A 27,045-nucleotide genomic window follows, 5' to 3' on the forward strand; every position below is an offset into this window, starting at 1 on the left:
GATTATGTCGATGGTCGATGTAATTGATAGATTGATCGATATTAAAATATCGATAAGTTTGTTTTTATCAATTTCATTTTTTTTTATCAATCAGCTTACTAAAAATAATTACTAATTATGCCAAATTTATTGTGGAATTTGAAACTATGTACTTATTACACCTTTTAACATTTCCGCGTTGATTGCCTACGGTTATTTACACATTTCCGGTGTCAAAAAGTTAGATATTCTAACATGAAATAATTTCCAACATTACAAATACGATATATTTTGTTAGTGCACCTTATTTTGAAAACTTCACCGGAGTGATTCGTTCATTTACCAATGGCCAATGACAGAGAAGTCTTGAGAGAAATATGGGATGGTAAGCTTCCTGTTAGATTTATGTTACACGATGAAGAAGTTCACGATCTCCAAGCACCAGAGCCATATTACCTTATGGTACCCAGACTGAGTTATTTCCCATTAGTTTGGGACAAAGTGAGTAAAAGCAACTGATTTAAACTTTGTCACCTTTCAGCAATAGTAATACATATTTCCTTTTTAGGTTCGTAAACATTTCTCCAAACATGTACATCCTGATAAACAGGAGTCAGAGATGTGGTTAGATTTTAACGGAACACCTCTAAGATGGTAATTGTTTTCGTTGTTTTGCTGCGAAGAAAACTCGTGTGTTTAATTTGCGACTTTTTTAGGCACTATCCGGTTGGTTTATTATTCGATTTATACGCTTATGACACGCAGTTACCATGGTCATTAACTGTTCATTTTGATAAATTCCCCGAAGATGAGATAATTCATTGCGCTAGCAGGTTAATAAAACACTCGAATATGTTAAGGTTTCCAATCAAAACATCTTTTACAAGACGTACGTTTGTTTTCATAGGGATGTTGTAAAATCTCATTTCATGTCAACTATTAAAGAAGCTGATGCATTGAAACATCGTAGCCAAGTTATCAGCATAATGCAAGAAAAAGAACACACTCAGTTATGGCTGGGTTTACAGAATGGTATAGATAATATTTCGTTAAAATTTATCTCTGTGTAAAACTTCATTTCTTATGAGAATTTTCGATTTTTAGATAAATTCGATCAGTTTTGGGCTGTAAATAAAAAATTAATGGATACATCTTCCAACGAAGGAGAATTCAAACACATTCCTTTCAGATTGTACACAACAGACGATGCTCCGTTTGTACAAAAATTGATAAAACCTTACAACGAAGATAAACAGCAGAAGGTTTTGAGTAATCTTATTCAAGAAATTTACCCTAGCAATTACGATAAAAGTGAGTTCGTTGTACCTACGCTTGCATCTGAAAAGTAAATTATTTGAGAATACTAATCGGGGCTGTTCTTGCAGTGAAAGTGATTATTCATGGGATAGATATTCCTTTGGACACGCCGATTCAATGGCTAAGTGAGCATTTAAGTTACCCTGATAATTTTCTACATTTTTGTGTTGTTTCAAACCCTTGACAAATTTACACTGCTGTTTACTATTTTATTTTACTTTAAAGCGTGTACCTATTCGTATGATTTTTACTTCCATTTTATTTACGGAAATGATTATCGAAGTGATAGGTTATTTGTGAAGAAAAGAAGTCCCCAATATTTGTTTGTTTTTCTGCGTGGAAAAGATTATTATTATTGTTAGGTATTAGTTTTTGAAACGTTTCGATCAAGATTATAGAATATTTGTAATAAATTACGGATACCAATAATGTAATATGCGTAGGCTGGCATTTAAACAGTTTTTCATTTACTTTTATGTGTACGTTTTTACACTTTTTACTGGATCATTCTTGATCTTTTGCCCTTTCATAGGAAATCGCTTTTCCATATTTTTTTTCATTTTTTTTATTTTCGTTTTATCATATTAATTTTTTTAAAATCATACTTTTTAAACATTTTTGGTTTTGTAATTCAAACGACTGTCTATATTATAATTTGTATATTTTTCCGAACATTTAAACATTACGTACTGTGTTGAATGGCATTACCTTTTTTTTTTGCCTTCGACCAATTTCGAGTATTGAAAAAATACATTCATTTTGAAAACTTACTCTCATAGTCAATTTTTATTATAATAAGTCTTCTGTTTCAGTACGACGATGAAGATTCGTGTTACAAATAAACGAGTACCGCTATATATATATAATATATAATACAAGCTACATCGATTCTATATAGACAACAATGTACGATAAAATATTACCGAAAATACCAACACAATTAAATAATAACGCAAGGCGCTGTGGCGATTCTGCGTTCATTGTTTGTTCTTTCTCTATGCAGCAAAACTGGCGTATTTCCGTTGTTCGCGTGAAAGTAAGTCCGTCGTTTCGATCCGAACGATAAATAATTGCTGGTCAGTTGCGTATTCTGTGATTCTTCGTACTTGTATTCCTGCGTAAAAAATCCGATTGACGTGTGACACGTATGACGGACGTTATACACTATACACATTCGTGTTAACAATACCCCAAACAGCCGAGTCGAGCTCGACTCGTAAAATGTTTGAATTACCAATAGGCTACTCTTCTGCCACTATATATTATAATGGCCCACCTTTTATTCAATTTTAATTAAAATCTCGCACGAATATATACCTTGAAGATAGTCAAAGCTGTATCTTGATATCGTAGTCTTATCTCTTTAATGCAAATCTTCATTCAATGTGAACAAAACTGCAGCGATCGATGGATCTGCGAAAATGTAAAAAGTCGTATTAGTAATGTTAGGTATCTATACGATTTTCCGAGACGTGTGAGTGGGAAAATATGTAATGATGTAATGTGAACCACTGATGGAAAATTGGTACCGTGCTTATAGTAATTCTGTTAGATAATCTGTAAATTGGTATTAAATTATGCTTAAGATATTATATAGGTAGGTACCAAAGTCTTCGAGTTGTTACTGATGAAATATTCGATGATTTTCAGGTGAATAAATTTCCCTTTGATTAGTAGATCGAATAATGTTTAGAACTGATCAGACCTAAACATTTCCCGGATTCAATTTAACCTGATTAGATCCTATCAGGGAGGCTTGATTGGTTCTAAACAGATCAGATCAGATCAGATCCAGTAGGAGAGATTTGGTTGGATCTAACCAGATCTGATCGGATCCAACCCCCTCGAGATGAATGCATTTTCTATCTCATCTTTTTTTTTTTTGATATAAGAAATTGGATTTGAAAACATTAATCACTAGTCATTATCCTCATTTTGAATTTTATATTAAAGGAAGCAAGAGTGTGCCTGGTTATGTTCTTACAGGGATTGTACTCGGCTACTTTTTAAGTAACCAAGTTACTAAAGTTACTAATAGTAACTTTAACTTATGGTTTTTTTAAAATGTTGGTTACTAAAAGTTACTTTTTCCGAGATTTTTCACAACTTTCCTTTTTTTTTTCAAAATTTTCGAAAAAAAAACATTGCTTTTATTTAAACGACATCACTGCTTTTTCAGCGTTACGAATTTAATTTTTTCTGTTTCGATGATTATTCTTTTGAAATGTTCTTAGGGGTTTTCTAATTTCAACAGGTAGGTACTTATTATTATTTTTGAATTTCTCGATGGTTTTTAGTGGCTTTTCTCCCTGTTTTGATTGATTTTTACGTCTTGAATTTTGGTGGTGATTTTTTTCCATGATTTTGCTCTGAATTTTGATGATGTTTTTCGCCTGAATTTTTGCCCAATTTTATCGCCTTGAATTCTCGTGATTTTTTCATAAAAATTTTCTCTCGAGCTTGTGTGATTTTATTGCTTAAATAGTGGGGATTTATCCTTATTTTGGTTCGATGGATTTTTTTGAATTTTTTCAATTGTTTTTTTCCTCGATTTGGTGAGTTTTCTTTTGAATTTTTGTAGATTTTTTCCCTATTCTGACGGGTATGATTTTTCTGAATTTTCGCGAGTTCTGTTTTTTCAAGTGTTTCGATGATTTTCTCAGAACTTCTATTTTTTTCTATTTTCAAATTTTGGCAAAGTTTCTCCAGTTTTGACTGGCTTTCTTAACTTTGAATTTTCACGATTCTGTGGTTTTTGTTCTCAATTGTGGTCCTTTTTTGCCTAAATTTTGACTGCATTTTTTCTATTTCAAGTTTTTTTTGAGTTTCGTGCTTTAAAAAAACAAGTGATTTTTTTGGCTCGCATTTTTGTAGAATTGTGGTTTTTCTTCTTCCAAAAATCATAATTTCCTTTAAATTTTGATCTTTTTTTTCGAGAAGGGAGGGAAGTTTCTTCAAGATTTGATGGCTTTATTTTTTTTTTGTTTTCACTTTTTGTGGTTTCATTCGTTGATCCCCCTTTCTCTTTTCCTTATTCCCTTCCAGTTATGAGGGAAGGTCCTCCGGATTTCCTCTCTCTTTGAACAGTTTTTTTTTCAAGTTCGAATTATTTTTCTCTGTTGAATCCTCTTCAGTTTTGGTAGAAATTTTTCTCAAAAATTTATCTTTTCATTTCCGAATTTATAGGTACCTAATTTTAATTCTCGTGAGTTTGTCTGTTCTGAATTCTTAATGATTTTTGCTGAACTGTATTTTCGAGAATTTTCTATTTTCATAATTTCCATAATTTTGTTTTGAATTTTATTGATTCATTTTTCTGCCCAAATTTTTGTTCTTGATTTCGGCGAAAACTTTTTTCTTGAATTTTCGAGATTTTTTATAAAATTTTCTCCTAATTTAGCCCCAAATTTTGGTAATTTTTTCTGCTTAAATTTTTGGGGAATTCTCCTGTTTACAGATTTTTTTCGAGTTTTTTGGACTTTGAGACGTGATGATTTTATTTATAATTTTCTTGAGGGTTTCTTAATTTTTAATTTATTATTTTTCTGAGGATTTATTGATTATTGATTTTTTATCAAGTCTTATTCTTTTGAATTCTCATAGATTTTATTTTTCATTTTTTTGATGATTTTCTCCGAATTTTGTTAAATTTCGTGAATTTTGTTTTCAATTCTTGCAATGTTTTTTCTTGAATTTTAGTGCTTTTTACCTTAATTTTTTTGGTGGAGTTTTTCTACTTCTAATCGAATTTTCAATTTTTTTATTCTGGAATCCTCATGATTTTTTTCAACTTTTTAAATTTCAACAAAACTCTGTTTTTTGGTTCATTTTGAATTTCGCGATTTTGATTTATTATAAGAAGATCACAATGAATTTTCGACAGTTTTGATGGAGTTTTTTTTTCTTTTGAAAGCCAGGTACATTTTTTTGTATTCGAATTTTTAAAATGATTTTCACAAATCACTTTTTTTCCAAATTTGGATTGCACTCTCCCGCCTTCTTCTGCACCGTTCACTTTTCCTATTAATTTTAATAAGTTTGCGGTTCTAAAATGTTTAAAGTATTCTTATTTATGGAATTTTTTTTACAAATTATTGTTTATCATTTCTCAACACTCGAATAATTTTTTCCCCTCAAATCGTCGCTCATGTCAACATTTCTGCTATTTTACGATTGGTATTTTTGTGTTTGATTTTTTGAAATGATTTTGAATAAAATATTAAAATTAAAATTCCGTTCCTCCCTGTTTCGGTAGACTTCTTCCACTTCTTTCAATTTTGCAATTTTTTCAGTAGCTTAACACATTTTTCGATTATGTTTCCGGAATTCAATATTTTTTTCATACGTTCTTTTTGTATTTTGATCAACGAGTAGTTTACTTTCGAAATGTTGGTAATTATCTGTTTTGAGCTTTTGCTAGTTTTTTTTTTTTTCAAAAATGGTTCGTATTCGAATTTTGATGTTTTTTTTCTATGTTTTTTGAAAAAACAGTATCGAAATTTTCGTTACGTTTTTTTTTTTTTTTTTATTTGTAATCTAAAACAAAATGTAATGTTTTGTTTGTATGCATTGAAGTTTTTTGGTTGCAACTTTTTTTTTTATATCAACATTTTTTTTGGTTATTATAAAGTTAGGTACTTTTTTTGAGAAAAATGTGAGTACAATCCCTGTTCTTATGTGTTATCGCGAGATTTTGATTTCCTTATTAGATCGTTCGTATTCGAGGGATGCCATACCTATAATACAGGTTCCTTTAATTACAAAATGAAATGTTATCAGCTACAAATGATAACCTGTTAAAATGATCGATAATCTGATGTATATTCAGAATAGCGATATGTTACCTAATACCTTTACTTATCACTTCATCTTCAATTATCATTTTCCTCCTCAAAACAGGTTAACTTCATTGTATTATATACCTGAGTTTTTGAATAAAGATACAATTTACAAAGAAATACTTCAAGTTGATAGGAAAAAAATCAATTCAATGGCTATTATTTTCCAAGCTTCGTTAAATATTTCCTATCGAACATCGTCTATTCACTTTGTAATAAACCGTCATCTTATCAATATGAAACGACCTGTATCGAAATAGGATTTTCGGTGTTTGGTAAAGAAAACATGCCTATAGAAGTAATTTCCTGTCGAATTTTGTTGATAAAGTAATTATTGTAAGCTTTTTTTTCTTTATCATCAAGGAAATGGTTTCGAAAGCAATAAAATTTTTCACAATTTTTACGCAGTACGAACATTTTAGCCTGTTGAAAAGCTTCGCAGATGTACCTAAATAGGTGAATACAAGGTTGAAATTTTTCAATGAAACGTAATTAAAATTCAACTCATATTCGATAAATTTTTTTCTCCAACTCCTACAATTCAAACTACAAAAATCTTCGGTATCAAAATACATTACCTGTCAATGGTACACTGTATTATGTACCTAAAACGTCGTTCGTGTGAAGACTTCGATGCCTATAAGAGAAATATCGGAAACCCATCCATACCCCGTCTAGATGACCCTTCCCATCGTATAGCATATATAAGAAGATTTTATACCTACGTGTTTAAATCCGCATCATTTAACGATTTGTTAGTAAAATTGTTGGAAAAGCGTCAACGTAATATGATCGGAAATGCGTGCAGTAATGTTAAACTGCCTACGTAAGGTCTACACTACAGTACATCTACACATGTACATATATACAGACAATGCAGCGAATTGAAATGAAACACTCGCCCGATGTAGGTATTGAATAATAGATTTAATGAGCAATTGAAAATATATAATATAACAACGTTTAACAAATGAAAAAATATGTATAAACTTTTTTAAATGAATTAAGACACTTTTTTTCATATAGCATATCTAAAGTAGTACATAATATGTTTCTCTACCAAAATAATGTATGTACAAATTTAAACATGACTAAAAAATTTGTAATTTTTTACACACTGAGTCTTCGAATACATAAAAAAAAGAAAGCCTTACCGTAATAAAATATTTGAGCAATACACGAAATATAGTATTGGACTCCAATAAATATTGGTAAAATAATTCGATATTACATAGACGAAAAAAAATACATTCATAAAATAATTATTCAAGTTGCGAAAGTTTTTAGTTTTTTTTTTAAATATAAAAAATTGCTTCGTTTTTTTTTGTTTCAATACATAAAACATCACAGACATTCTAAAAAAGTCGAATTTTTTCTCCGTAAAAGGTAACAAAAATATATTAATGAATACGAATTGAAAATTATCGCGTAAAAAATGACAGAGTAAAATACCTATACAAGAACGTCGAAATAACAATATAAAGGCTTATTAGCCTATAGTAATAAGGCACAAAAAAGGCACTCGAAAATAATTTAAGCATGGTATTTATTATAACATATTTATAGGCTTCAGAAGGAAGAAAAAATGTCGAGTTTCAATTTTTTTTTTTTTAAAAAAAAGAAAGAAAGAAAAGAACAAAAGAAACGTATTATAAATGAAATAAAAAATATACAATATTATTTACCCTGTTTTATTTTAACACACAAAAAAATAGTAGAAAATAAAAAGAAAAATACCCTGTAAAATTTCGTCGAAAAATTTATATTTACACAACACATAAAGATGGCGTAGTAAAAAGGTGTTTTTTAAAAAAAAAGTAAAGCCAGTCTTTAGGATTAAGTCTTAATGAAATAAAAAATAAACTTCGAAATAATTTAAGCTTTTCAACACAACATGTCTTAAAAGAGCAACACGTCGAAGAAAATTGAAAAGAGAAGAAAAAAAGTAAGTAATAATATGACTAAAAAACATGGAAGCCCCGATAGAATTACATCAATATGGCAAAAGGGTATACATAAAATAATTTAAACGTAGTATAAATAATCTTAGATTATTCGATATTGGTAAAAAATACTTTCGAAGAGACTTCATCTGTACGATGATGAGCTTAATACCTGAATACTCGGTGGCTCGTGTACGTATAAGGGATTTTCTTTCAACCACTTTGACGGTACACTATCACCGAATCCGTATTGCACAGGAATATCAACGTACGAAGTTTCATAGTTGGCTACTTTAAAGTCGAAAGTATACGAATAAGAATACTTGGAAGGTGGAACGAATCCGGATGAGGATATCTGCTGGTAACAGCAATTCCAAGGCTGATATAGGCACAGAGGATACTCCGGAGGAACGTAATTTAACGAAGAATTACTAAAGGAATGTTCGATCGAAGAAGGATGGTGAACTTGCACATGATGGTAAACACTCGTACTCGTATTATTATTAGGCTCGGCATCGTGGTTTTTGTTTTTCACCAAACAAAGCGCCGATTCTTGGACGACATCGGTACGAGAAATACTCGTAGTCTTCTTTTTCGTCGATTCGTATCGATCGTTGCTGGGTAGCTCTAATTGGTCGAGTTTTCTTTTTTTGTTATTTTGCGATAAATCTAAACAAGTGTTATTCAACGCTTGTTCGGATTTTATTAGGTTTTCTTGGTTTAACCATTTTTGCACTTGGCGTCTATGTATGCCAAATTTTCTAGCTGTCGCTCTTTGGTTACCCTGGCACGTTTTATCATTTTTAAAAGCGTCCAAAACGTGTAGCTTAAAATCGGTCGTATAAAAGCGTCGTTTACTTAGAGTAGCGCAAGTAAAATCTAAAGCTTTGTCGTTTTTCTCGTACGACGAACAGCTACTGGTATCGTCATCTTCGCTATCGGTGATTTCGTCAACGTTCACGTACTCCTCCGAATCGGAATTATTGCCACAAATTTCGTTATTATTATTGATAAATTTCGATTCTTCTTTTATTAATAATTTAACAACATCGTTGGACGACGACGACGACGAAAGCGTAATATTATTATTACTAGAATCAGCACATAGAGAAACTTTCTTTACCTCAGCAACAGATATGCTACCTGCGTTGCATTCCTTATTGCCGTCAGGCTGTCTGGCAGAAGTAAGGTTCAAGGCCGTCGCATTGGATTGCTGCACACTTAAACGTAAATTCGTCTCCATTTGTAACCATTTTTGTATTTGTCTTCTATGTATACCGTATTTTCTAGCTGTAGCCCTTTGATTACCTTGGCAGTCGGCATCTTGTCTGTACGAATCCAGCACTTGTAGTTTGAATACAGGTGAAAAGATACGTCTGGAACCTGCGCCTTTATTTTCACGTACGCTATTTTTAGAAGAAGACAACGTCTTCTTCTCAACTTTTACCGTTTTATTAATCGTCGACGACGGCATCTCGGACCACGATTCTTCTGTACCGTGCACCATACTAAAATTCGGATAATAGTCACTTTCGCACTGTTGAAAAATTCGCACAAAAACTTAACCAATTTAACGCGTTTTTATACTTATAAAAATCTACAACACCATTTTTATTAGTACTGGGAACTGTTTTTAAGACTTTGAACTAGGGTTATCCTCGTCATTGGTCCCCACTATCTGTCGTATCTCATTCTTAACTCTCCCCACTCGTGTACGAGGCGCGAAGTCACAGAATCATGCTAGCCGATACGGCGTCAAGTGATGGAAAACTTGGCAACTGTATTTTACGAAATTACCTCGTCTCGAATATAATTTTCCTGCCGATGGTTTTACAATATTTTCCTGCAGTAAAAAAACCCTCGAAACGAATAAAATAATCGAAATAAAATAATACTCGTCGAAAAAACCGAATCCGATATTACGGACACGTTTTACGAAAACCCCCGAAGCTGAGTTTACCATACTAAAGTATGTGCGTAGGAAGACACATCATTCGTGGAAGCAATATGTAAGCGACGGTGCCATATTTGTTGGCGGGTTAAAACAACCTTTACCAGGATCATTTCGAGTATATTTTCTCATCTAACGATTACTAGGAATAGCGAATTTAATCGTATTATAATTTATTTCGGCAAAACTAGCTTATTTACAAGTATCGAATGCTTCGAAGATAAAAGAAACCATTCGGTTAAGATGGACGTGCTTATTGGCAACTGCGCTTTCAAACATGTGCCAACTAGATATTAGTAATCGCAGACAGGGTGACGCCAAGCCTTACCTAGCCCGTCTCCTTCGCTGCCTTGCAACGGGTACTATTGTCAGCCAAACTATTATCCCCTCCAAGGCGAGCGTTGCCGTTTGACTTTCTTTTGTCCTACGCTATTGCTCCAACTATGTATCCGCAGCCATAACGGCGCTTTTAAATAAAACGAGAAAAATATTTAATGACCGACAGAACACAACACACGATAAAAGAAGAAGGAGCCACCATACAGCGCCGGACGTGGCATACCAAGAACTATATCTTGCAGGGGAATGGCCTGCAGGTATTCCATTGAAATGTCGCATTTCTTTATCATTTTTCCTTTACCCGACCTTTTTTTTTCTTCTTCTTCCTCGCACAATGAATTAAATTATAATTTAAGAATAGTGTATCTTCTCCTTTGAAGAATAAGAGTACGCTTCGCGCCTTTGAAGAAATGCTGCTACGGTTCGAGATTTTCTCTCTCCTACACACACGAATGAAAGGATGGCGCGGTTCTCTATGTTTCTGTGTACGTGAGGTGTCAAATTCTCTGGTAATGTTCTTGGTAAGGTTTCCGCCACGAGTTGACAGGTTGCAGTTGTTAATTTAGGAAACATCGAGAGTCTAATATCCCTCGCTAGATTATTGTAATGTGTACAGTATGTAGTATTGTAGCAAATGTATCATGAAAATCGCACGTTTAATCGAGATTTAGTGGGATCGTTGTATGTAGCGAGTGTACGTAGGATAAATTCAAATAAGCTTAGTGCTTATGTATGTAATATAAAATAATGCTATGACGGACGAATCCAACACGTGATGATGATGATGATGAAATAAAAGCGTCGTTGTCTGACTTGTAGTAGGTTGCAAATTGTTGCAAAACTAAAATTTTGGCATAAGAAAATTTTCGTTTTGTGAGGTGGGTATCATGTTATTCATATCGACAATTCGACATGTGGATGTTAAATCATTCGGGAGGGGTTCATATTTTATGGTTTATGGTACGTAAGTAGATTTATCTTCAGTACCTAGCCAGATTAGTATACCTTTACCTTGTAATATAACTGATTTTATTTCACACTTCTAAAAGTGTACGTTTTGAATACCTATTACGATACATTGTCTTTTGAAGTATACCTATATTTACTCGTGTAATTAGATTCTTCTAAGAATGTTATTTCACAGATAGGTAGCATGGTAAGATAATAATCCTCTGCGCTACGTAGGTACATAGTCTTGGAAAATGTACATTTTGAATGTCACTAGAAATGGGATGAATCCCAAGAGCGGAAAATTCTTCGAAATTGAAAACTTCCCTTCGAACCTCGCTCATACTCACACTTTTTAAACAGTGAAAAATATGTGAACACTTTCAAGAACAAAAACTAATAGAAGAATAAACAGCCAGATTTAAAAAAAAAAAAACTTGCAAACATTTCTACGGTGGCTACTCTTTGTGAACGTGAACTTGGCAGAATTTTGGGTGAGAATGAGAAATACGCTCAAAATCTACTTAGTCGGGGAACCCACTTACGGATAAATTGCACCCCCCTGTCGATCCTCCGGGGCAACTTTTTTCTTAAAGGGGGAATACTAAGGGACATTTCTAGCCCTTGTACTCCAAAAAAAAGTAGCCCTACTTACAAAATGGTGGCCATTTTGATTGACAGGTCAGCCGAAATCGCAGATTTTGCGTTTCAACATAGGACTTGCACACAATTTTTCAAACTGTACAAAAGTAGATCGTAGATCGAAAGATCGAGCAAAAATTCATCACCTGTCAAAATTTCAAGTGCTAAAGAGCGTTTTTCGATTTTTGGTGAATTTTTGAAAATCCAATTTAGGCCAAAAATAAATGTGGGGAAAATCAAAATTTTACCAAATTGACCAAGAAAGCTGAAATTTGGGATATACCTACCCTATTTTCGAAATGCCAAATCGATTGGAAACGGTTTTAACCCGTTTTGAGAAGTTCTGGAGCCTCCAGCAGATTTTTGATACTCAAAATTCCCTAAAACTTTCATCAAACTGAGATGGAAAGTCAAAATTCACTCTGAAAACTAATTTCAATACGCTACGAAGTCGTCTGCTGGTGGATTTCAAGTCGTTTTGGAGCCTCCAGCGACTTTTTGAGAGGTTAAGCGGTGTTTTTTGAAAAATTCAAATTTTATTTCCAAAAAGTAGCTGGAAGCTTCAAAATCATTTAAAACCATTTGAAATCACCGTGTAGTCGACTTCATATCGTATTGAAATTAGTTTGCGAAGTTAATTTCAGCTTTCCAACTCCATTTGGTAAAATGTTGCGGAAATTTAAAGTTTCAAAAATCTACTGGAGGCTCCAGTAATTTTCAAAAAGTCGCTGGAGGCTCAAAAATGATTTGAACCCACTTGAAGTCGTCTTCAGAGGATGTTGAAATTGGAGTGTAGAGTAAATTTGAGCTTTCCATCGCCATTTGATGAAATTTTGTGAAAATTTAAAGTTTCAAAAATCTGATGGAGGCTCCAGGAATTATCAAAAAGTCGCCGGAGGCTCCAAAACGACTTGAAATTCACCTGCAGTACTTCGTAGCGCGTTGAAATTAGTTTGCAGAATAAATCTCAGCTTTCCAACTGCATTTTGGGGACATTTTGTGGGAATTTCGAGTTTCAAAAATCTGCTAGAGGCTCCAGAACTGCTCAAAACAATTTGCAACAGTTTGCAATCGATTTGACATGTCGAAAATAGGGTGTGTCCCAAATTTCAGCTTTCTCGGTCAATTTGGTAAAATTTTGATTTTTTCCCTCATTTTTGGCCTAAATTTGATTTCAAAAATTCACCAAAAATCGAAAAACGCACTATGGCACTTGAAATTTTGACAGGTGATAAATTTTTGCTTGATCTTTCGATCTACCTTTGTAGAGTTTGAAAATTTTTGTGGAAGTCCTATATGTTGGATTGTTGGAACGCAAAATCTGCGACTTCGGCTGACCTGTCAATCAAAATAGCCGCCAATTTGTAAGTAGGGTCACTTCTTTTTTAGTACAAGGGCTAGAAACGTTCCTTAGGACTCCCCCTTAAAAAAAGTTGCCCCGGAGGATCGACCGGGGGCGGGGTGCAATTTATCCTCAAGTGGGCTCCCCGACTAACTTCATGAATTCTAGACATGTCTGAAACTTTATTATTATTTTTATTTCAAATCTCAATTGGAGCTATATAATCAACATGCATGAAGTCAGAAGTTCGGTCACTTGAATAGTGACTTGGTCACTAATTTCACTTGCAAGTCACTTATGGTACTGTTTCGGCAAAAATGGCCAAAAATAGTGACTTTGGTCACTTTTTTAAAAAGATTTGTCGTGTAAAAAAGAAAAAGTTCAAAATTTTAGGAAATGACCAATATTTTTCATGAAAATCCTTCAGAATCATCATTTAAAAAAAAATCAAAAATCAACTGTTCAACATTAAAAATGTAAGATCGAAAGATCAGGCAAAAATTTATCACCTGTCAGAATTTCAAGTGCCAAAGTGCTTTTTTCGATTTTTGATAAATTTTTGAAAATCAAATACAGGTCAAAAATGAGGGAAAAAATCAAAATTTTACCAAATTGACCAAGAAAGCTGAAATTTGGGATATACCCTACTTTCGACACGCCAAATCAATTGAAACCCGTTTCAACCCGTTTTGAGGAGTTCTGGAGCCTCCAGCAGATTTTTGAAACTCGAAATATCTCAAAATTTTATCAAATGGAGATGGAAAGCCGAAATTCATTCTGCGAAATAATTTTCAATACGCTGCGAAGTCGACTGCAAGTGGACATCAAGTGGTTTTGGAACGTTCAGCGACTTTTTGAAAATTACTGGAGTCACCACCAGATTTTTGAAACTTGAAATTCCCACAACATTTTATCAAATGGAACTGTTATAGCAAGCTGAAATTTACTTCGCAAACTCATTTCAATACGATATGAAGTCGACTGCATGGTGCAGGTTTCAAATAATTTTGAAGCTTCCAGCTACTTTTTGGAAATTTTAATTTTCCAAAAAACGCCATACAACCTTTAAAAAGTCGCTGGAGGCTCCAAAACGACTTTAAACCCACCAGCAGTCGACTTCGTAGCGTATTGAAGTAGTTCGCAGAATGAATTTCGGCTTTCCATCTCCATTTGATAAAATTTTGGGAAATTTCGAGTTTCAAAAATTTACTGGAGGCTCCAGTAATTTTTAAAAAGTCGCTGTAGGCTCCAAAACGACTTAAAATCTACCTGAAGTTGACTTCGCAGCGTACTGAAATTAGTTTGCGGATAAACTTTTAGGTTTTCCATCTCCATTTGATGAAATTTTCTGAAATTTCAAGTTTCAAAAATGTGCTGGAGGCTCCAAAACGACTTAAAATCTAGCTGCAGTTGACTTCGCAGCGTATTGAAATTGATTCGCAGAATGAATTTTGGCTTTCCATCTTCATTTTGATAAAATTGTGAGATATTTCGAGTTTCAAAAGTCTGCTGGAGGCTCCAGAACTGCTCAAAACGGGTTGAAACACGTTCCAATCGATTTGGCATATCGAAAATAGGGTATATCCCAAATTTCAGCTTTCTTGGTCAATTTGGTAAAATTTTGATTTTTTCCCACATTTTTGGCCTAAATTCGATTTTTAAAAATTCACCAAAAATCGAAAAACGCGCTTGAGCTCTTGAAATTTTGACAGGTGAAATTTTTGCCTGGTCTTTCGATCTACCTTTGTACGGTTTGAAAACTTTCGTGCAAGTTCTACGTTGGAACGTAAAATCTGCGATTTTGGCTGATCTGTCAATCAAAGTGGCCGCCATTTTGTAAGTAGGTGGGGGTAGGGTGCAATAGTTCCCTATGCGGGCTCCCCGTCTAACATATGAATATATACTTTGCTCTCATTTCTCAAAATTTTGGTCACTTTTTCTCAAATTTTGGGTCACTTTTTTGCTATTTTTCAGTAACTTAAGTCACTAAAAAAAAATTAAATAAGTACCTAGTGGATTTCGTGCCTGTATCAACAAAATGTGCTTAAATTCGATAGTTTGGCTATCCATTTTGCATCTCTAGATAAATACACGTAGGTAAGTATCTACATTTTTCAGCTTCTTTTAATCTTTTCAAACGTGCTACGCTTTTATGTATTAACCTATTTCGTTTCAAATAGAGCAAATTGTACAGAACAGCTAATTTTTTCATGCATACCATTTTACGCTGATGTATGCAATATTAGCTACTTACAGGAATACGTACTTATTTCAATACAACATTTTTAAAAATGAAATTATTTTTTTATTTTTAAATGGATGACTTGATGAATAGATTTGTTTTTCAGTCTTATATGTTTTAGCATCAGCGAAGCTTTTATGAATTAGGTACCAACGATCGGATTGCCAAGTTGAATAAGAGTAGCCTATTGTGGTGCACCTATTAGGCTATTGCTATTCACATTATGCTTAATAGGCTACAAACATTCAAATGTAAATAATAGTATTTTAGGTACCTACCCAGTACCTCTACCTACCTACATCGTACATATAACTCAACGAAGAACGAGCATGAAATTTTTGTATTGCGACGTTTCAATTTCGTCCTAAATTGGTTTTATAGTTTAGAATCACAAACGGTTAATCCTTCAATGAAGGTTGGAGTTTTTAATACACTCGATACAACAACGTTGTGTAGGTACTCATGTCCTTTGTTTTCTCGAAATTTGGTACTTATTTCGATCTGATAACAACCTGTTTTCCTGCACCGATACAGCACACACTTCAAATCTCATTTGATATTAAACGCAATTTTCAATTCTTTTTATTTATTTTTTTTTGTTTTATAATGTCGGCTACTTTTTGATGTTTATTGTATGTAATGATACGCGAACGCGAAACTTGCATATATTTTACAATGATAAGATAAGCGAAAAAATTATAATTCAAAATTCCAAGAACGTAAAATATCGCGCTAACGGACAAACTGCGGGGCTTTATTGTGTTTCGAGAATGCAACAAAATTTTGGTCAGCTGACATATACGCTGTTTTAAATTCTGCGTAACGAAAGTTACCTAAATCTTTATCGCAAGTCGAGAAGGAAGATACGAGAAAAGTTGCAATTTCACCTGTTCGAGTATAATTTTTTTTCAATAGAGAAGAAAAATGGCTACTTGGTTACATACGCGAGCGTACCTCTACCTATATCGATATATGTAAAAACCTGAAATGAGTAGAATGATGTTGAAACGAAAAAAAAAAAAAAAAGAATAGCCCGAAGCAAATCAGATATTGAATGATATTAGGCGTAGGAACGAATCTGTGTTCCCCACACTTGATTCAGAAAAACCGGAACAATTATAAAATGTGGCCAGTTCGCCCACGGGACAGAACATGGAGTACACTCTATGCGCCAGAATGAAGGCCACCGGATCACAACAGGTGTGTAGGATGCTGTTAATAACACCGCACTATGAAGTATGATTTTCTCTAAAACGAAAAATCACTACTAATCCAGTTTATATATTGTAGAAAATACCGACAAATATAGATACATCATTTTTTTTTTGGCAACTTTTCTATCATTTCAGTTTCTTGGAACCTGCTCGCGTGAAAAAGTTTAGATTATTTACACTTTGTAGTCTTTCATTTTCTATTTCTATCGAACTAGTTTCGTTGTAATTCTTCGACAATTTCAATACTTCGTAGGTATATCAACTTGAGAGTATATGAAATGGAAATAGGTGCTTCATCGTCGAATAACGCAAACTTATGTAAGTTTAGGGTGAAGCATTCGGCGAATGAGAGAGACGAGAGTGAAAAAAAAAAGAAAAAAGAGAAACATACAGTTTGGTATGTATTCTCGCCTGTTCGGTTGTATAATAGACAATACTGCATAGTGTATTTCTTTCAGTTTCTTTTTCTAAATAGGCTCGAGTTTGAATGCAGTTTTTTTTCAATCTTACGTAGGTAAGGGTCGATTATTGGTTCATGGGTCAACCCGAAATTCCTCATCCTTCCTGTAGCAGTGTGGCCATTTCATCGATTTTTTGTTCAAAAGTAAATCTTTCGTTTAGAACGTAGGTACGATGAGAACTCAGAGCAAACTTCGAGTTGTAGAATTTGAATACAACTCATGGATTCGAATGTATTGCATTTAAATTCATTGTCGATTACTTTATAACTTGAACAAAATGCTGCCAAGCTCGTATCATAGGCTCAGAAAAAAGTACGTACTTATTGAACAATACCTACATGTCTAATACATACGAGTGTAATTAAACATCAAGAAAACGAACCACGGCTCATTTAAAATCATTAAAAATGTTTATCTAATTACCTTGTTATGACTCGCGCCTTTATCTAAACCTACCAATGGAACATTTTCCGAGAACCTGTTGCCAAGTCTTATCTACCTTGCTGATCTGTATTATTTCACCCTTTACACTCGACCATAAAAGTATAACCTTAATTTAGGGTACACTTATTATTCATATTTTTGTTAGTCGTGTCAATGCTCGAGCCTTTTTAGCATACATTTTTAACCTGGCGATTAGAAATGAAAATAATTGCGATATTCTCTAGCTAATAAACATTTCGAGGTAAAATTTTCATATGCATTTGACATCACGTACTTTTCAAAGCATCGTCAATAGATTCAGTTGAAATGTAATTTAACGATAAACAAATTAAATAAGTACTACACGATTTTATTCCTTTTGATAACTCTTTTCGTTTAGATTTACGAAGTCCATTTCATTATAGAGAGGGAGGCAACTTTCATTCAGTCGAACTAAGAATTTTCGAAGAAATAATCGTGTAAAAAAAAAAGTCTGAAAACACCGACCGTAACACTAATCAATTAAAAATTAATGAGCGAAGTTATACGAGCTAGCAATATGACGAAATGGCAAACGTTCAGAAAAAAAGTCGTTTGTTTTTGTAAAATTCATGACCGAACGTGAATCTGACATTCAAAATAGAAGGTTTAAAAATAATGAGATATATTAACTTCATTAAACCTACATATGTAGATATTACGATAGCAAAAAAAAAAAAAATACACAAATATACAACTCACATGGATAATATATTCATCTTCTAGAAATAGTATTGCGTAATTCGATGCAACATACGACAAAAAAATCAAACAGTCGAAATTGATAAAAATTATTGTTAAAATGCATATATACGAAAACGAAATAATGAACACATTTATGTTACACGTACGTGTACCTATTTCACAGGAAAACGACTATAAAAGTTCAAATCAATAATCCTTAACCTACCTTCAAAATACAACCCCATGTAAATATCTACCAGCATGCATATTACATACATTCGGAGAGCTTTTTTTTGGTCATGCGAATGTAATCAACACGCAGCCTGAATTATTTCATACCTTGGTGACAAAATTTCACGACGTGTTGCCATCAACAAGTCATTGTTGAAATAGCCTACGCCGATGGATAAAAAAAGAAAAATTAATCTTCTTAGTTACGCAAAACTTGAAAAGTTTTCAGTCGAGTTGAGAAAAAATACTCGTATATCAATTTGTCATCAGAGATATCTCGATGAAAATGTCGGCGATAAATTTCAATTGAAAATACAGATGGGTGTAGATATAATTCATCTCACACACTGAGAGTACAAATGTGTTTCGCGATCTGAAACAAAATAAAATAATATCGTTTTGATTACATAATTACAATCCGAATTATAATTCGTAATTTCCCGCAATAAATAATTGGGATACAAAATTATTAATTGTATTTTTGTGTTAGAACAGAGAACATCGTACACATACCATAAATCATCTTCCGAATCGAACTCTTCTTCATTATCGCAATTCGTCACACGACAGACATTCAAATTCAAAGGTTCGGAATTCGTGCTCATACTGAAAGGATTCTGGATACCTATCGAAGAACTGCCCAGACCGATTTCTTTCGATGATGCGGAAGTAGCTAATGATGCGCCAGATGTTACATCTTCTTCTCCGCTGACCGAAGAAATTAATTTATTCCTTTTCTCCAGCAATTCTTTTCTTTCGTTATTAAGGCGTTTCAGGATTTTCTGAATGGTTCCTAATTTGGTCTCGATATCGTGTATATTTCCCTGTAATCTGTTTCTTTCTTCTTCGAGTTTATTCATATCATTATCTGATTCGCCGGAATCACTTTCACATTCCGAATTTGATTCATCGGAAGAAGAAGATTGATACTGGAAATCACCGATCATGTTGTAGGAAAATGTGAATTTCTAGCGATGAATTTGCATTACTTCCAATAGGTGATGAATTTTTGGCGGCTGAATTTGATACCTTGACAGACAAAAATGGTTAATGTAGACGATGATGCATTATTGTAGAGGCAGTGACGTCGCTATAGAAAGGAGGTGAGGCAACCCCCCCCTTCCAAGGCGAAAATTTAGTCGTCTCAGTCGTCCACCGGTAACTCAAACTAATTTTTCTTATGAGTACTTTGTTGTAGAGTTTTTTTACACGAAAAATGTCGACTATTTTTCGGAAAAAAATTTCGCACTCGTTTCCCTTGGGCATTTAACATTGCCTATGCTTGATGCTTAGACTCTCAAATCGTTTCAAAGTGAGGTATGTATTATGTATGTATTGTTGAGATTGCGACTAAATTCAAAGTTGACGAAGTGTCTACTTGCTTCTTTACTGAAAGAAGAAACCCAGTTCATTATTTTGCATGGCTTCTTTGCTAATGCCTTTGGCTAGTAATTATTTTCCAGCAGGAATTCAAGTCAACGAAATCTGAAATTTCAGTCGGCAGGATTCGAAACTTAAGCCGTTGTATTTCAGTGTTTCAGTCGTCCCTCCTTGAGAGATCTGATTCGCGAGTTCGCGACGTCACTCACTATGTAAAAGTATCAAAGAGAAAAATGAAAACATTCACTTACAGAGTTCTTGTCACCGGATGGATCCCGAAGAGATGATGATCAATCAAAAATGGATTGTCTAATACGCTGAAAATGTAAAAAAATTATTTCATAAATTCAAAACTTGACGAAAAATTTTACAAAAAACACGTTCGGATTTTCGAAACCGAAGTAAAATGATAAGAATTTGAAAACAAACACAAAACACGATATGTAGATGCTACTTTGAACAATAATGTGGACTTATTTTAATGGTGGTTGAACTAATTCCTTGTAACGCACATTCGATCACATGTTTTAATTTGAGTTTGGGGTGGATTATGTTCTTAAATGAAGAAAATTATCAATCATGAAATTCATTTGAACTCGAATATGGAGTTTCCAGAAAATTTTGATGAGAATTTCAGTCAAAATATGAAATGAAAAATGTTGCATGAATCACGCGAACTTCAAATTGTCACCACATCACAAACACAAGTCCATGTAAATATTCAAAATAACGTTATTTTTGTATGTACTTCGATTTCCCTTCCTTATCACCTCACACTCACCACAGCATCCTGAAATAAAAAGCTTTGAAAGCTCGTGCTTGTTGTCTTGCAATAAATAAGAATGATTCAAAAAGCTGCGACATGATTGTATTGTAAAATTTTACTTGATTTGTTGTAAAATTGTTTAACTATTCGATTTCGACCGCAATTTCGCATTAATGGATTCAGAATCGAACATATTTATCACTCGAGGAAAACTAGCCAAATCATTAGGTCCTAATTACGACCGGTATGTATTCATTTTGTCATTTATTGTCTAATTTCGCTGTAGTTTTTACTTAATTTTGTAATTTTTACTCGGGAACGAATATTAATTTGCACACATTTTGTCTCATAGGTATGTCTTATTGATGAAGAAATGGTTTACGAAGGAGGTAATTTCCTTACGTTTCATATTTCAACTCACCAACGTACTGATTGAGCTCATCTTCACATTCTCATTTTTTTTCTTTTAGATTACAAAAGAAGAATACGATGAAGAGCTACGTACATTCCTTACACCTGTACAAATTCGATTCCATAACAAATTTATTCTCTCTATGCTATCGAAATGTTCCAGTACTGCTTCGTCAACTTCACCCTTTTTATTTACCGATTCAGATGTTGAACCAGATTTCAAAAAAATTAAATTAGAAGACGTCGAGGCTACGTTCAATAATTTGATGGTAAGAACAGATTTCATATATTCTAAACTACCTACGTTTTATGTGCATCTGTTATTATGATCTTATATATTTATTTTCACAGCAAATTGATTACCATGACCATGTAAAAGAAGTGAAGCCAAAGACTTTACACGAAGAATTGGTGTCGAAAGGATTTTTAAATTTTTTACCGGATTATGATACTATACATGCTCGAATGATGTTACATGCTTGGGAACATGATCTTAATGATGTAGAAGAAAACGCCTGTCGACTTATTATCGAAGCTACTTATGTGAGTTGATTTCATCGTCTCATGAGCTGAATTTTTTATCTGGTGCTAATATGTTTTGTTTTTTTTTTCAGACTTTCGCTCGTAATGTGCTTACAGCAATTATAAGTCGTAGAAGTGGGTTCAAAACCAAAGATCGTGAATTCGTTTATGGCCACGGATCACCCATAGCCAATCCTTGGTTAAGGAATGCCATGAAATATGAATCTAACGATAGATGGTATTCATTTAACGTTTGTTTGTGTGATATAAAGTATACGAAATATTAATCGAATTTATTTTACAGCGAAGCTACAGAAATCGTCAATCACGACGAATGTGTGCATGTGCCAAAAATTAAACCAATGCTTTCTGAAATGGAAGAAAAAATTGCTTTCGAATTGGCTCTATCATCAGAAAATACACAAGCTATTAGACGATCTCCAGTGAACATTGATGATGTGATAAACGCTTTGAAGGTATGATGGGAAGCAAAAAAAGTATTTTTAAAATTTTTTTAGAACATTAAAAATGATTATTTTTCCCCTTTAGGTTCATCCAAATGTTATTCCTCGCTACTTAATGTATTCCGTTAACATGGAAAAATTACTATTATCCAGAAATCATCTTTCTTGGGAAGATATTGCGAATGGAAAATAGGTTTGGTACAATGTACGATGCCCGGTGTATTGAATTTAGTTATTTAAACTCTTTGTGATTTTGTAAAGCTGCTGCAAATGTTGGCGTTACATGTATTATGAATTATTTAAGTTATTATGTGTACTTACAAAAGTTTCGATGTTTGAAATGTGTATTTCCTGCTTGTCCTTTGCATTAACCTGTCTATTCATCTTAATTGTGTTACATTGTACAAAGTTGTGAGCATACCCACATTTGTGGAATAAAATTATGTTTTTTTGTATTATGTTCTTGTCATCTGGTCATTTTTATTCTCTGAAATTCTCATGATTTATGTAGCTTTGAATATTCAGTTTACGTGTTTAACCCGTTAATGGCACATGATAAAATTGATATTTTTTCAAGAATTTCCTGCGCTATACTGACGAGTCACATGATATTATAGCTCCCTGATACATGTGCGTAAATGTTCACCCTTTCATTTGACATGTTTGACTCATTGCCTACTTTCGTATTTTAAGGGGCAGAATTTTTTGAAAAAATTCCATTTTTTTTCATATTTTTTGACAATTTTTTGTGGCCAATCGAAAGTGGCTGGAATGAAACTACCACCTGGTAAATATTTATGAATCCATGCTCTACCAATTAATATACAACAACTTGCCTATCTTTCTCATTTAAGGGGCAAAAAAATGCAAACATTCAAAAATAATTTTCATTTCACTCATCTTAAAAAAATTCTGCCCCTTAAAATAGAAAAGTATGCAATATGCTCAACAGCGGAATGGAAGCGCAAGACATACACACACATGTACCAATAGTCGTTACCACCTGAGCACTCTTTCCTTCCAGCGTAACGCAACGAAAAACCGGTGGGGTGAAATTCACCCCAGTGTGCCTTTAGGGTTAAATTCTTGAACCAGAATCCGAGTAGGTATGAACGAATGGTCATAATTTTGAGCATATCGGGTGTCCAATCTACAGACACACGTAATATTGATATTAAATCATTTTTTTAAATTGAGAACCTAAAAATTTCATTAAAAAATTAAAATCACTGAAAATGTTCCTAGTTTTGAGATTTTTTGGTTTTCTCATTGAGTGAATTCTTTCTGAATCTGATACATCCGAGTCTGAGGAAAAGGAAGAAGTGAGTTGTTGATATTCGACTTGATCAGATTTCAAATATTGAAGGAGAGATTTTTGTTTTCAACAAGCAACCAAAACCAAAAATTAGAGATGAGAGGAAACTTTCAACGGAAACTTTCTTGAAATTTTTCAGGAAATTTTCCGGTAACTTTCAAATTTTTAAATTTCCATTTTCATGGAAAGTTATGAAATTTATAAATTTTCACCAAAACACTCACCAGAGTTCAGGATTTTCATTCATAATAAGGAAATGCTTGATTATGACATTTAAAACAATAAAATATGTTTTTCTTGGTTTTTAAAAAAAATTTTGGAATGAAATTTTCGAAATACGTGTATATACACGACTTGGTATCATTTTTCCAACAGGTGTAACAATAACAAACCTGCGGATGAACCATTTTGAGGCAATTTCTTGAAATTTAAAAAAATGCTGCACATTTTTTCAAAAATAAATACCTATAATTAGTTCTCTCCTTCAAGAAGTTCAAGGACTCTTAAGAAGTTAAGATTCATTTCCATCCATACGAATTTCAGAATGTGAAAAATGAGATATTCATTTACCTAATGGCTGGATTTTTATCCCAGGCAAAAAGTCAGCGAAATACCAGTAAGATTTCTAAGATTGTTTGATAACTAAACCAACATAATATTAACATAAGGATGTTCTAAGGCCATTGTAGATGTAATTCGATGCAGTGGATTGAAACCCACCATAAAAAAGATAGGTATTGATTTTTTGGACACTAAGTTGGTTTTCTCGTGAGTCGTGACAGATCACATTTTAGCCAAAAAAAATGTCAAAAATCGAAATTCGAAATATGTGAAAAATCGAAAAATCGAGTGATGATTATTATTTTATTACTGTTATGATGAATCTTGAACATAATATTACATTGAGAATGCATGCATTCTTAAAATCTGAACTGGAATGAAAATTGCCATCTTCTTCCATTTTAGATAGGCCTGCTCATATGTGATAATGCCGACATTACGAGGTTTTTAATTGGTTTAATTTTATTTCATAGTGTAAATCACTCAAAATGTTCTTAAATTCATTCACAATCTTCGCTTTATCACTGTTATTAAATATATATTCTTAATTTCTGATAGGTTGAATAACTTTACATTTACATATATTTGGTGTAAATTTACATGTTTTTTGTGTAAAGGTAAAAAAAGTTGTTTTACATGTAGGTGAAGGAATATCCTTGGGTCTATGAGCAAACTTGGGGGAAAAGTTTAAGGGCTATTCATATTCGCAGTAAAAGTGCGAGTATTAACTGATGTTTTGTTTGCCCATGGTGTGTAACACACAACGTATGATATGAGCGGTTTTGAATAATTACCAGTCACCTTCATGCATACATCAAAGGCCTCCAAAAGTTGAACGGATTGCCAAATAGGCTCTGATGTAACGGATGTTTCTTCCTTCAACTTATATATCGAAAAATTGACTACTCCGTCTTCTGTAGTTCCAGCTTCAAAAGTGAAGTTGGCAGTTTGTGAGGAAGAAATTTTCTTTTGTTTCTTGGTCTGGTTTCCATGCCTCAAGTCCACATTCAATACGAAGGAAGGGGAAGATTCGTTCATTATTTTCAATATTTGGCTTGAATTTTTTGCTGCAAGATTGTCATCTACAAAGAGAGCAAACATGAAAATAGAATATAGTTTTTGAAACTTGAAAAACACCATTATTCATTATTGAAACCCAATGCTATTCTCACAGAAGTAGTTAATGCAAAATTGAAAACCAGGGGGGTGCGTTCACTTTGCCTGTCAAAATCGGGTATACTTGATTTCATTAGTTACAGTGGTTGCCGCTTAATAGAATTAGAATCGGGTTGGGACGGAGTGGTTGCTATTCTATTAAGCGAATAATTCTAATAAACGAAGAATCAAAAAAATACGATTTATTAAACTTGTATGCTGTACATTTAATAATGGTACCTAAAAACGTATAAAAAGGTGGGAAATTTTGGGTGAAAAGCAAAAATGACAATTTTTAGCAAAAAAATGGTACTTTTCGGCAATTTCTGAAAAATATGCGAGGCTTTTGATAATTTTTGAAAAAAAGTGAAAATTTTTAACAATACTATTGGGAGAATTTATTCAAAAATCAAAAATGTGACAATTAGGTGAATTATTATTGGCAAAGAAATGACACTTTTTTGTAAGTTTTTTCGAAAAGAGAGATTTTTTTGCATTTTTTTAGGTAAAAGAACAACACTTTTTTTTTTGCAACTTTTGGCAATGAAAATCATTCAACCTACTGGTAAAAACTCTCATCACCTCACACTCTGATGATGCAAGACTTTTGAACAATTTTACGAAAAAGCAAGATTTTTTTGCAATTTTTGTTGAAAATGTGAGATTTTTTAAAATTACTTGGTTAAAAAACGAGACTTTTTGTTTGTTTGGTTCTTTTGTTGACAAAAAATATGCCTATTTCATTGATTTTTGTTGCTTTTTGAAAAATTTTCCATTCCATTAACCGGATTTGTTCACCTTCGATTATCACATAAAGCGAAAATCATTCAATGTAAAAAGATACAACCGTTCCGTTCCAATGACTTTCCATTCTATTAAGCGAATTATTCTAATAAGCGCAATGATAATAAGCGGCATCCACTGTATAAGCAAAGCATTAGCCAATCAGATTTTTTTGTTCCCTGTTCCCTGAAAGATTTGGATTCATAAAGAAAATGTTAATTTTACACCAAGAAGGCAAGAAACAAAAACATTGTGGGCTAGTGGGCTGTCTCTAGTTAAAAATAATAGACCAATTAAGTATATTCATTTTATACAGAGAAACAAAATCAATGGTATGACGGCGAACCATAGATCTTCCTTATATACTAATTGTCAACATATTGTATCTTTGAGAAGTAAAAATGGTATGGTTTGAGGCAAAAATGTCACTGTAATATCTTTTAGTGATGTCCATGTGATTGTGATATCATCAAAGTTAAAAATTTCCATAGATTTACCTTTTGATGCTTTTTCGAAATATTCAAGTTTCGAGATGGGATCTCTCAATGGAGGGGGAGCACCTCCCCCCCCCATTTTAGACGAAATTTTCGAAAGAAAATCTGGGGCATGTGATATATCGAATTCTATGTTTTTGGTGACGCTGAACACGAATATGACGTCAGATTTTTGATAGAACCCCATCCACGGCCCCCAGCACCTCCCCAAAGTGGGTAAAAGTTCAAAATAGTGTTTTGTTCGTGTGACACATGGAATGGTATGTTTTTGGGGACGCTGAACACGAATATGACGTCAGATTTTTGATTGGACCCGGCCACGGCCCCCAGTACCTCTCCAAAGGGGGTGAGCCCCCCCCCCCCCAATGGCTACATTCGTGTGACACATGCAATAATATGTTTTTGATATCGCTGAACACGTATATTGCCTTATAGTCCGGCATTATGACAATAGGAGTAATTGCACCCCCCCCCCGCCGATCCTCCGGGACAACTTTTTTCTTAAAGGGGACATCCTAAGGAACATTTTAAAGCAAAGTTGCCAAAAAAAAAGTTGGCCTTACTTACAAAATGGCGGCCATTTTGATTGACAGGTCAGCCG

The 27,045-nt window shown here is 33.4% G+C and overlaps 5 protein-coding genes across 6 annotated transcripts in view; 2 read left to right on the forward strand and 3 right to left on the reverse strand.

The window, feature by feature from the left end:
- The first annotated feature begins 48 nt into the window (after positions 1-48).
- On the forward strand, positions 49-2,066 carry Atg5 (autophagy protein 5). The gene is made up of 6 exons (XM_065370833.1): positions 49-480; positions 548-633; positions 696-812; positions 887-1,011; positions 1,084-1,290; positions 1,365-2,066. Exons 1-6 carry the CDS (start codon positions 325-327, stop codon positions 1,478-1,480), a joined length of 807 nt encoding a protein of 268 aa, XP_065226905.1. The 5' UTR covers positions 49-324; the 3' UTR covers positions 1,481-2,066.
- On the reverse strand, positions 1,941-20,449 carry LOC135850107 (uncharacterized). Of its 2 annotated transcripts, XM_065370838.1 has the most exons (5): positions 20,225-20,449; positions 19,107-19,622; positions 18,381-18,966; positions 2,614-2,709; positions 1,941-2,410 (listed from the first exon to the last, which is right to left on the reverse strand). In XM_065370838.1, coding segments are annotated over exons 2-3 (435 nt in total). In that variant the 5' UTR covers positions 19,541-19,622; positions 20,225-20,449; the 3' UTR covers positions 1,941-2,410; positions 2,614-2,709; positions 18,381-18,965. The 2 variants fall into 2 exon arrangements, with proteins under 2 accessions (XP_065226910.1, XP_065226909.1); XM_065370837.1 differs by having other exon boundaries at positions 1,941-2,709.
- brk (brinker) lies at positions 8,137-10,027 on the reverse strand. Its single transcript, XM_065370829.1, has one exon. It carries the CDS (start codon positions 9,582-9,584, stop codon positions 8,223-8,225), a length of 1,362 nt encoding a protein of 453 aa, XP_065226901.1. The 5' UTR covers positions 9,585-10,027; the 3' UTR covers positions 8,137-8,222.
- Positions 20,450-20,723: 274 nt separating the features above from the next.
- Positions 20,724-22,594, forward strand: LOC135850104 (transcriptional adapter 1-like). Its single transcript, XM_065370832.1, has 7 exons — positions 20,724-20,983; positions 21,092-21,128; positions 21,210-21,419; positions 21,502-21,693; positions 21,765-21,910; positions 21,977-22,148; positions 22,222-22,594. The coding sequence occupies exons 1-7, from the start codon at positions 20,913-20,915 to the stop codon at positions 22,327-22,329; spliced, it is 936 nt and encodes a 311-aa protein (XP_065226904.1). The 5' UTR covers positions 20,724-20,912; the 3' UTR covers positions 22,330-22,594.
- A 1,851-nt stretch (positions 22,595-24,445) lies between these two features.
- LOC135850123 (peptidyl-prolyl cis-trans isomerase-like 3) overlaps positions 24,446-27,045 on the reverse strand; it is a 45,365-nt gene continuing 42,765 nt past the window's right edge. The window contains exon 6 of the mRNA XM_065370879.1: positions 24,446-25,094. The gene's annotated coding sequence lies outside the window, so the exon portion shown is untranslated. The remainder of the gene's footprint in view (positions 25,095-27,045) is intronic.

This window comes from Planococcus citri, chromosome 1 (assembly GCF_950023065.1).
Source record: "Planococcus citri chromosome 1, ihPlaCitr1.1, whole genome shotgun sequence".
In the NCBI taxonomy this organism is placed as follows: Eukaryota; Metazoa; Arthropoda; class Insecta; order Hemiptera; family Pseudococcidae; genus Planococcus; species Planococcus citri.

Coding starts and splice junctions, on each gene's coding strand:
- Atg5 (XM_065370833.1), top strand. CDS start 325: ATGGCCAATGACAGAGAAGTCTTGAGAGAAATATGGGATGGTAAGCTT. Junction 481..547: donor TCCCATTAGTTTGGGACAAA/GTGAGTAAAAGC, acceptor TTTCCTTTTTAG/GTTCGTAAACATTTCTCCAA. Junction 813..886: donor ATAATTCATTGCGCTAGCAG/GTTAATAAAACA, acceptor TTGTTTTCATAG/GGATGTTGTAAAATCTCATT.
- brk (XM_065370829.1), bottom strand. CDS start 9,584: ATGGTGCACGGTACAGAAGAATCGTGGTCCGAGATGCCGTCGTCGACG.
- LOC135850107 (XM_065370838.1), bottom strand. CDS start 19,540: ATGATCGGTGATTTCCAGTATCAATCTTCTTCTTCCGATGAATCAAAT.
- LOC135850104 (XM_065370832.1), top strand. CDS start 20,913: ATGGATTCAGAATCGAACATATTTATCACTCGAGGAAAACTAGCCAAA. Junction 20,984..21,091: donor TTAGGTCCTAATTACGACCG/GTATGTATTCAT, acceptor TTTGTCTCATAG/GTATGTCTTATTGATGAAGA. Junction 22,149..22,221: donor ATGTGATAAACGCTTTGAAG/GTATGATGGGAA, acceptor TTTCCCCTTTAG/GTTCATCCAAATGTTATTCC.